Source organism: Balearica regulorum, chromosome 6, assembly GCF_011004875.1.
Source record: "Balearica regulorum gibbericeps isolate bBalReg1 chromosome 6, bBalReg1.pri, whole genome shotgun sequence".
NCBI lineage: Eukaryota > Metazoa > Chordata > Aves > Gruiformes > Gruidae > Balearica > Balearica regulorum.
The window spans coordinates 12,743,681-12,754,232 of record NC_046189.1 but is presented as its reverse complement, the minus strand read 5'-3'; the positions used below and the strand labels follow the sequence as shown (position 1 = coordinate 12,754,232).

At 41.8% G+C, this 10,552-nt stretch overlaps 1 protein-coding gene across 1 annotated transcript; it reads right to left on the bottom strand.

Annotated features, from left to right (window-relative positions):
* Positions 1-4,585: 4,585 nt before the first annotated feature.
* On the bottom strand, positions 4,586-10,347 carry C6H2orf69 (chromosome 6 C2orf69 homolog). The gene is made up of 2 exons (XM_075756271.1): positions 9,983-10,347; positions 4,586-8,576 (listed from the first exon to the last, which is right to left on the bottom strand). The coding sequence occupies exons 1-2, from the start codon at positions 10,295-10,297 to the stop codon at positions 7,737-7,739; spliced, it is 1,155 nt and encodes a 384-aa protein (XP_075612386.1). The 5' UTR covers positions 10,298-10,347; the 3' UTR covers positions 4,586-7,736.
* Between the last annotated feature and the right edge of the window lie 205 nt (positions 10,348-10,552).

Sequence of the window (10,552 nt, the reverse complement as noted above, 5' to 3'; positions counted from 1 at the left end):
ATCTGTTAAGCCACAAGTATTCAAAATGCCATTTTGAGCATTTTTCAATCCCCCTTTTTATTTTGTAAGGGAGGCTATTAAACTATTCATCTACACACCTTAGGCCAAATGCAGCCCTCAGTGGCAGTTACTAGCGCTCAGGGAGGCCAGCAGGAAAGCTGCAATGATTCCCTTGTTTAGGCTAGCCTGAAGTTGGGATTGGAAAGTGCGTATCTGGCTGGGAGGAGTGGGTCATGCTGAATTCAATGTGAGCCAAGTGCTATAGCAAGTGCAGCTATTTCCTTTTCACACTACCAACTTTAAAATGAAGTCTTTATTTTTATATGTCAGCAAATGAGGTTATCTCACCCGGATCAGCCGGTGGATAAGCCAGCCCGGCTCATGGTTCTCTTCCAGTGCTCTTTGAGAAGTCTCTGCAATGATAGTGGGTTGGTTTTTCCCCTCCACATGACCCCTTTGGTTTTTGCTTCTCTAAGACTGTCAGTAACCCCCAGATGTGATAGATGTGCATATTCAAGAAAGATCAACAAAAACTATTCTATGTAGATCAGTGGGAAGACCAGCACAGTAATTGTTCTGTCAGTGCCATGCTTTTTTTTTTCACTTTGAACCAGTTTCTTCAATTTCTCATTTAATAACTTCTATAAAACAGTTGTTCTGAAATGCTATAAAAGAAACCAAGCAGTCTAAAAATGTATTTTCTTAATTTGAGCATAATGTGACTAGTGATAAAAATCTTGAAGTTTCTGTGTTAAAAAAATGTACTTGGTACTTTCTAACCACTGTGCTACATGGCATGAAACAGGCAACAAATTGATGAAGGAGTGGTGAAAGCATTAAAGGAATAACTTCCAACTAACATAGTGAAAGAATACATGTAATCACACTTAAAATCCATTACTGAAATAATACAAAGAATTAGAGCCGCTGACATTTTGTGGAAGTTTGTCCTTTACAGACCTAAACCAAAATGAGATCACGCTACAATAAAGCAGATGAAGCTATGGTAACAAGTATTAGAAAAACACCATCTTAAGCATTCAAAACAGCCACTTTGAACAGTGTATTCAACAGAGGAGTTAGGTGATGCAGACTGCCCAGGACTGAAAGATGAGTTAAGATATTTAAATATACACAGTACCTGAAATCAGCAGTTTAAACTTGGCCTACCCCAATTAGTCTAAAAATTTGATGACTGAGGTTTTTAAAATGTAAGTTCATTGCAAATCAACACCTGGAAAGAATTATTTATTCTTGGTCATATGAAATATAAAGGATGACAAATAATTTCAGAAGATAAATGGTTTATACAATTTTTCTTAATGTGGTTGCTGTGGACTCAAATAAAAAAACTGATGTCAAAATATTCTCTTGTCAAACTATTACACAGGTCATTAAAAAATCTGCCTATCATGTATATGCTGAAGATTTGATGCACCTAACCTAAGAACCTGTTTCTCTCCAAGAACTACACAGGGTCCAGGTTCTTAATACACTGTCAAGTTAAATGCCTGATGTGAAAGGGTTTGACTTGATCATGAAGGATCAGAAATATAATTGCAATCCTTTACATGCAGAATGAAACTATTTGCTTCATTCATCCTGTTAGTCCCACAACAGCACTATGAACTTGACTAAGATGAGGATGATTTCACCATAGTAGAGCTTATATTACATATGGGGTGATCCCAATATGTATTACTTCACAACTTCAAAAAAAGTCCTGTGCAGGCTTGATTCTTTTCATCTCCGGCCAAAACATATCTTCCCAAAGCTGAGACATTTAGCTGTTTCCATGCAAACACCACAGGTGCTGAAGATACACATTCTGAGACAATAACTTTTACAGGGATTCTCTGTAAGTTAGTATGACCCAATAACCAAAGATTCCAGTGTTACTAGAAGGATAGATGAAATTTTGAGTAATTTTTTTTCCCACAGTTACCTAAGTTTGCGGTGAAGGTGCACATTAAGATTTCCTATTTTGGTTTGCGTCAGACTCTGGGCCTGGGGATAGATTCCTGAGAGCAATGATCTCTTTTAAGTGGCAATTCCTGAGAGCAACAAGAGCAGATTACTTCCTTTCCAATTGTTCAGATCTGTTCCTAGTCAACATTTTTAAGAGCGGATTGAAAACATTAAAAGAACTGCTCAACCATGTAAAACGTGCAGCTCCGCGTGTGATGCTATGTTCATACAAAAGTGCTCAGAAGCTATCACTTGCAGTAATAACAGAGATCACAGTAATGGACAATTTTTGCTGTGAAAACATTTATACTTCAGCTGCCAAGCAGTACATGAATTGCTTAAAACTTCTATCACACAAAATCAATGTACTTCTCATGCTGAGCGTGTGAGCCAGCACAGGCAGGACACAGGAACAACCACAAAACCACAGATGAAATGCAAAGAGTAAATTTATTTTTGTTACCTCACCAACCGGGGTATCCCCGAGGCAGCACCTGGGCAGGGGCACGCAAGCGGGGATGCAGGCACCGCGGGGCTCAGTCCATGCTAGAGGATCACCAAACCTGTGTATCAGGGATTCACGCAGGTACAGCTTACTGCCGTGCTTTGATCTTTCCCACAGCAGGGCAGGAATCTCAGGCGTGTTCGATAGGGAGCCTCCCATGTTCTACTAATCAAGCACACAAGACTAAATGACAACTAGTATATGTGTTTTTCTACACTCGAGCTACAGGTCACTTGAGCGTGTTTACAATCTTGCGTTACTTTCCCACAACGGGGAATGAGGATGGAGAGCTCTGCAGATAGCCTGTAAGGGATGCCATAGCTTTATCCACACCCAGGCTTAGGAGTATTGCGCAGGGGGTCAACCGGTGTGGGAGATGTGAAGAGCCTTGTTTTGCACTTCAGCACTGGTATGTCTCCTGACTGTTTCCTGTGTCTTGCAGCAGTGCTTTCTTTAGAAACAACTCAGGTCTCAAGTGCCAAGTTTAACAAAGGAAACTAAAAATCGTGACTGAAAGTGCTCTCTGAAAACTTACTAAAAGAAGGAAAAATTATTTCAAGCCTTGAAGTAGCAGCATTCTGCTCCTTTTCAGTACATGAGATGTTTATACACAGAAAGAAAAACAGATAAGAATATATTTTCCCCTTTTGCTCTACCAGATGCTTTTCCGGTCATTTGCTTCAACAGACTTTGGTACTTCTTGGGTCACTTGGAAACACGTAAAGAAGCCCTAATGACAACAAAGCCATCACTGCTTTATAACCCACACTACACTATATGCAAAAGGACTGCCTTACTCAGTGTTCTGTGATTTCCACAGTGACATGGGGCAGCTAATCCTGTGCAAGTGTTTTTGTCAGCAGGAGGAGTGAATTATGCTGTTAATGCTGATAGAATGAATTTAGTCAGGAACAGTATGCCTGGCACTGGGAGAAGCAGTGCCTGTCTGCCACATGGTGTCTTATGATCTTGCATTACTGGCTTAATGACTTCACGTTACTTTATTTGAGTTAAAACCAGTCACCTTGCATCTTAACAGAGTTAAGAGATCACTAATTCCAACAGAAAGCCAGCCTTGCTCTTAGGGTCTTCATCATCAATATTTAAATGTGTCTAAATTTTCATCAGGTTATGAGCATCAGAAGTAAACTTTTTTCCTTTACTCTACCATCCTTAGAAAAATAAAATCAATGTAAGATTAAAAAGATTGTGAAGAAGTAACTCCAAAGGTGATTTAAAGAGGCTGTCTCTTGTGGATTGCAGTCTGAGACATCCGCCTTTGCTTCTATATTGCACAGGGACACCAGACACACAATTCATGTTTGTGGATTCTGCTAGGCAGTGACATACCTAAAAATGTGGCTCACAACAGAGCACACACATTCCAAAACTTCTCCTGTTTTTTAACTTCCTTCTTATATTAACTGATAAGACCCCATGTAATTTAAAATAAACATTCAAGGTAAATGGATGGGTATACTTTTACCTCAGTGCTTCAACTTTCAGTCCGTACGAGACAACAGATATTATTTATCTACAGAGATGAAGTAACTGTTAGCTTAGGAAAGACAGCATTGTAAGAAGCACCATAAAAGGGAAGAAAAAACAGGTGATGTTTTCTTTCTGCAAATAGCTCAAAAAGAACCTGTTGGAAACCTTGAGAGCATAATCATGCACAAGCACTTTTATCCGTGAATATCCACAGTTGTAACATCCTAAATCCTAAACTGACTTACAAGTCTTATTTAAAATAATTTCTGTAACTATTTAAATACATAGCACTCCTGTTAGATATCTCTATCAGCAACAACGTTAATTTAGTAAGATAGAACGGCTCACCATAAAGCGCTTGTGCTAACATAAGGGAGGCGGCAGGACGTTATCAATGGAAGGACAGACAAGATTGCTCCTTTCAGCAACATGCTAAGACTTGGATCCTTAATCACCTTTCAAAACTGAGGGCTGATGCTGATTTATGCGGCAGTGTTTACAGAGATGTGATTAAATTAGTCCTAGATAGGAAGAAGGTTACCAAAGTTTCTAGTATTCAAGATGCACACAAAATAATTTAAGTCATACAGAATCTGGACAATTTCACAGAATCAAGCCTTATTTTAAAGGAATTTAACAGGCACAGCTTAAAACATTTTAGCATTTCTCAAAATCTGAAGAATGTCTTTTCTATTGTACAAGAATGAAGCATGTAACGTAAAGAATACCAGCTATTACATACTACGTTGTACTAAGGACTGTGTAATGTTGCTAACTCCATTCAAAACCAGAAATGTCTTGAACTAAACGACCATAAGCATGAGAATCACTTAACTTTAGGCATTTACATCTAAGCTTATTAAAACCCGACTTTACAGTTAACGTCGAAAAACAGGCATATACAAACTATGACCCGTTTCTAACAGAAATGTTCACACCCTTGGGTACTTCATGCTAGCTTTCCCATCTATGCGAGATGCCAGTAAGCTGTTTTAGAATTACAGATGCTGACTACACAAATACAAAGCCTCCTTGAAGAAAAGGTATCAAATAAATCTCATTTTTTTAACTAGGTCTCCACAACCAGCTAATAAAGCTTAATCCAGAAAACTTAACTGTACATTCCTTGTTTTACATTCACATTGGTTTCACCCATTAGAAATAGTTTATTTTCTACATTGTTTGCAAAATTTATTTTTAGCATGCATTGTAGTGAATGACAGAGGCACATTCCAACAGAGTACTACAACAGTTTAGAGAATGAAAAACAACCAGTCAGTTTTCCCTCCACAACATGAGGTCTCACAACAAGATTAGTTTTACAACAAAGTGCTTATTCTTCAAATTAACACAGCAACACTTGAGCCTATGTTATTTAATGGTTATTGTAAGCAGCCTCCACCAAACAGGTTAATATTATTTTCATAGGACAGCCATCCAGAAACTTCTGAAGACAATGTCAATATTTTAATAGCTGTTTCCAAAAGCTTGCAACAACCTACTCCTGCTGTTTTGGCTGGCACAGAATTGTTTAGAAATTGGTCTGTGATCTGCACTATTAGTGGCTAGGGCAAGTTTTAGCATACCCAAGTTGGCCTGGCCAGTCTGAAACTGAGAGGGAACAAGATCAGTGGTGTGTTTCGGGGTTTTTGTTGTTTATCTTTTAAATTTTATAAGTGGATAATTAAAGATATTTCAAGCAATTTATAGGCTATTAAAACCACTTTGTTAGGTGACCCATATTTCCTTTACAGAAAAAAGTCCTTGCGTATGCTGCAAGTATTACCAAAAGGACCAAAAAATGGAAATAGCCTTCTTTGGAACACATAAACAAATTGTTATAAGCCCATTAAGAAGGTAATCAATAAATAAGATTGAACAAAACCTCCAAGAAAGAGTTTTTAAAAAAAAAAAGCAGATGGAACGAGATTTCAGATTCTTTTAGAAAATGTTGAGTTGATTTGCATGTTGCACTTATGTCCATCAATTGAAATAGATTATTTCCCCTTTTGATCAACTAGATACATTAGTCTAATTATTATTAAAACTTCAGTTCACTTTCACAGTGTAAGGTGCACACTGTATACATAATCCTACTACCCTTAATATTTTGAGTAGTAAGAAAATTTTCTACTAAAGAGTTCAACACACTTTTCTCATTCTTCAGTGATCTCTAACATGAGTGCAACTTCTGCAAGAATTGTGAAAATACTGTCTACAGCGAACCTTCTAAGTTTTAATGGTGCCAATAGAAGAAAGATGACACAGGACTTTCCTTCCACGGTGTAAGAGTCACAGGAAGCAGGAAGCAGGGGGAAGATGTTTATAAGCCATCAAGCATAGGAACAAAGCTGAGACAAATGCCTTTTTTCAGAACTGAGCCACATTTGTTTGTGTAATCTTAAATGTGTTTTCCCAACTTGCTTTTGTATTCCTATACTTCCAGGAAATCCAAACCCATTTTAAGCTACTGATTCACTGTTAATAGCTGCAGTTGTCTTTAAGAGTGATTCTGAGATTTATTTGTAGATAAATGAAAAAAGTTACTTACAACAGTAGGAAAGTTCTACTAATACACTAATTTAGCCATCTTTCAGTAATTCTTTCTGAAGAACATTCAGGTTTGGGGCCTGAACTAGATTACATCTTTTGGATCTGATTTGTCCAGCTTTGTATTTAATTAGAGGTTGGGGGTTTCTTCCTGTAAGAAAAATTAGGCTCTGAAAATAGATTTTTTTGATGAGTCTACAAGCAACTACTGCGATACATTTAAAGGAGATAATAGTTCTAAAATCTGAAGCATTTTGAAACAGCTACAGTCAACATAGCCTAAATATTTTTATGCAACTTGTAATACATTATGTACTTAATGTCTCGATCTAGATTGACATCAATACAGCAATTATCAAGAAAAACCTCACCAGTCCAAGGCAGAGGTAAAGAGACCTCTTGACTGGAAAATACAGATATTACTGCTGGTCCTTATAGAAGTTAGTAAAAGCAATAGAAAGGTATGTTGAAACAGCAATAAGCTACACCCTCACGAACATTCTTGGTCACTTAACATAGCTATGTCAAAATTTTCAAGCCCCCAGGTGAAATGGCTATTCACTAGCAGATATCACACAAGGAATTAATGAAACTACAATGACAGAAAAGGCAAGGCACGCATAAGGAAGAAAAATGGATTGGCACTATTATTCCAAAGGTAAGTATTTGTGACTTTGTTTCTATCGGGAGAAATGTTACAAAACCAGAAGATTTAATTAACTAATTAAAACAATTCTCACCAAAATATATAACTAAGATTGTCCTAGCAACCATCATTTTCTTTAAGCCAAAAAACTAATGTTAATGTCTGTTACTGACACAGACCAAAGTTTTTAGCCCTGGAAGCTACTAAATAGAAGTATCCAGACATTTGAAAGTCTTGAGTACTTTAAACTCCCATTAAAGGCAGTATATGACGTTAGACATCCAGGATGAAAAAATCTGCCAACGGGTTGAGACTAAGTGTTCACATTTAACAAAAAACATCTATAGGATAGTTCTTCATTTTTCCAGAAATCAAATGACAACATCTGTTGTAGGTACAGGGTCCCAGTCCTCCTCTTTAAGCTACTGAAATTTATATATAGTATCTATCAGCAACACAGGACTGATTTAGTATTCTCTTCAGACAGCATCTGCTCAAAGTTGTAAATCTACATCACAACATTTACAGCGTCAAAAGTGCTTTTACAGTGAATATACTATTCAGATACACAGAGTCTCAAAATACCTCATGAACTCTGAAATGGTTATCTAAGGAGGGAACATCATCAGAAAAATGCAGTTGATCATTTATTTCCACGCCAAATTCTTCAAGTATCTGTACAAATTTCTCATGCTCTCTCCCAATCCATGACCTCATTGTGTCAAACACTTGGTATGGTGTTACATGAGCATGAACTTCAATTCCTGTCTGTGCAAGTTCTTTCAGCACTTCAGGGTAAGTAACCCAAGTATTGCTTCCTCCCGAGTGACCACCATCCAACCAGTAAATTGCTTTTATATTTTTTAAGAAGGCATCTGTATTCTTGTCTTTTTTAGCTTCCTTCAGCTCATAAAGCAGCTGGTTCAAAACCACACAACCTTTACTGAAGCCAACCAAAGTAAACGATGCTGCACCTACAGCAGACGGTATAATGAAGTTCATAGCAGAATTATTAGAGCATTCACAATCTCTCTCTCTTTCTGTGGATGGGCAGCCATTCGCTGTAGGAACAGACTGCAGCTGTGATTTACAAGCAGCTATTTTTGCATCCTTGCTGACACCATGCACACTTTTCTGGGACAGCAGAATATTCTGAGAGAGTCTGAATGCATTAACTAGCAATGCGTGGAGATGCTTGAAAGCTCCAAAGTCAGTGCTGTGCTCTGGTGCTCCAAACATGTTGCTCGCCACAAAATTGTCATAACAACTGAATTTGTGCAGGTGCATTCGAGAACACTTTACAACCCAAATAAAGCTATTAGGGAACCGGCGAGCAAGTATGGTAGCAACATTTTCAAAACTCCAGTGCTCCCACTGAAAGTTTTCTGGGTGGCAAGACATGATGTCATGATAGTTCTGAAAAATTAAAAAAAAAAAAAACAGAAAGACACATTACTACATTGCGGAAAGACTTCAGCTCTGCCTAGTGTACTTATATTCATAAGAGAGAACCATAACTAACAGAAGCATGCATTAAAGAGGCGCTCGCTTGTTAGGCTTCCAGAAAGAAACTAGCATATTTAGATTTACTTATTGTACTTGAATATCTTTACCACACATTTTTAATACCTCCAAAATTAGTACAATAAAAGTAAGCACATGGAAGTATTCATAATTTTTGTTGACTTCACTCCAAGAGAAGATTAAAGTATTATTTGACTTAGTATGGCACAGAATACATCATTTTACTGTATTATCTCCATCTGCAGAAATACTGATTGTCCTTATTACAAACAATTGACTTAAAACTTCATAATAAATTTTCTGTCTCTCATAGAGAGAGACAGAAAAAATTCCCTCTCACACAGCTGCAGGGAATCTTTATTCCCCTTGTTCACATCCACAGATGGAAAAAAACTAATCCCCAAGTCACGAATGATTCTTACCTCAATTCGTAATGGCAGAGAATGTTAATTATTTTATTTCATTAAGGAATAATAAAGCCATACCCAGGAATGGTAATCAAAAAGGTTTTCTCACGCCATTCCAATCCTTATAATGAAAATCCTCAAAAGTTCTGGATCTTTACCTTCCAGAAAAGGAAAGCCTTCTCCCTAGAACAAAAAGACGCTACCCCTGCTTCGGAGAAGTAACGACTTCTGAGATTAGCCGACTACCCAGCGTACCAGGGCATGCAAAGCTACAGAGAGGGACAGCGCTTCAGAGTCTCTCTTCGCTTTCTTGACAACTCCGAGACAAGCCGTGCCTTCTTCAGGACACGCTAAGAAAGCGTCGGCACCTGCGAAACACTCGCAGCGCGGTGCCTTGGATGTCTGTACACCTGCACAGGGACGCGGTGCTGAGCCTGCTGACGGAAACTTGCCATCTTAGGATTTGTGTCACGGCCTTCTCTCCAGACACTCTTTGATACCATTTCAGGGTTGCCGTCACCGCCAGAAATGCCAATTCCGGGCAGCGCTACGGCAGACTCCCCCTCCATCGCCGCTCCCCTCCAGGTTTCAAGCACGGCCCACCACCGCTGCGTTTACCCGAGGGCAACGCGGGGAGGGCGCGGAGGAGCAGACCCTTCCCCCCGGGAAGAGCCCTGACGCCGCGGCGGGATCCCCGCAGCCCGGCAACGCCGTTCCCGCCGCGGGAGCTGCGGCCGCCGCCCCCCCTCCCCACCGCTCAACCCCCGGAGAGCCCGCGCCCTCAGCGGCTCCCTCCGGCGCCGCTTCCCCGCTCCCGCCCTCCTCGGCCGCCCCCACCCGCCACTGCTTACCGCCCTCGGCCGCCCGCAGCACCCCCGCTCCCCACCGTACCTGCACGTCCCCCGGGAAGTAGACGACGTGATGCTGCGGCGGGGCCGGGCCGCGCGGGGCCGGCGGCAGCAGCAGCAGCAGCTCGTTGGCCCGGTGCGGCTCCGCGCCCGGCACCTCCGGCAGCCGCAGCCACGGCGGACTCAGCCGCGCTGAGAAGCCCGCGCCGCCGCTGCCGCCGCCGCCGCCGCCCGCAGGCCCCGCGGCGCAGGCGGCCGGCGCCCCGCAGAGGCTCATGCTCCTGCCCAGGCAGAGGGCGGCGGGGCCGACAAGCCCCCGCAGCAGCGAGGCGGCGGCCGGCGGGCAGCGTCTGCTCATGGGAGCGCCGGCCCCGCGCCCCGGCGACCGGTTTCCTGCCCAGCCACCCGCCCGCCTGCGGCGCCACCGCCGCCGCCGCCGCCGCCACCACCACCCACTGCGCCTGCGCCTGCGCCCCGACCCCGCACCGCCCCCCCTCCCCCAGCCTCCGCCTATCGGCGCCGCCCGCGGCCCCTCGAGAGACCCGGCAGGGGGCGTCGCACGTGCGCACCGCGAGGCCGCGGCCGAGCGCCCGGGGGCGGGGCAACGCGCGTC

Bases quoted from the DNA above. Each gene is read 5' to 3' on its own strand.
- C6H2orf69 (XM_075756271.1), bottom strand. From the start codon at position 10,297: ATGAGCAGACGCTGCCCGCCGGCCGCCGCCTCGCTGCTGCGGGGGCTT. The intron at 8,577-9,982 runs GTACGGTGGGGA...TTAATTTTTCAG, and splicing joins ACTTCCCGGGGGACGTGCAG to AACTATCATGACATCATGTC.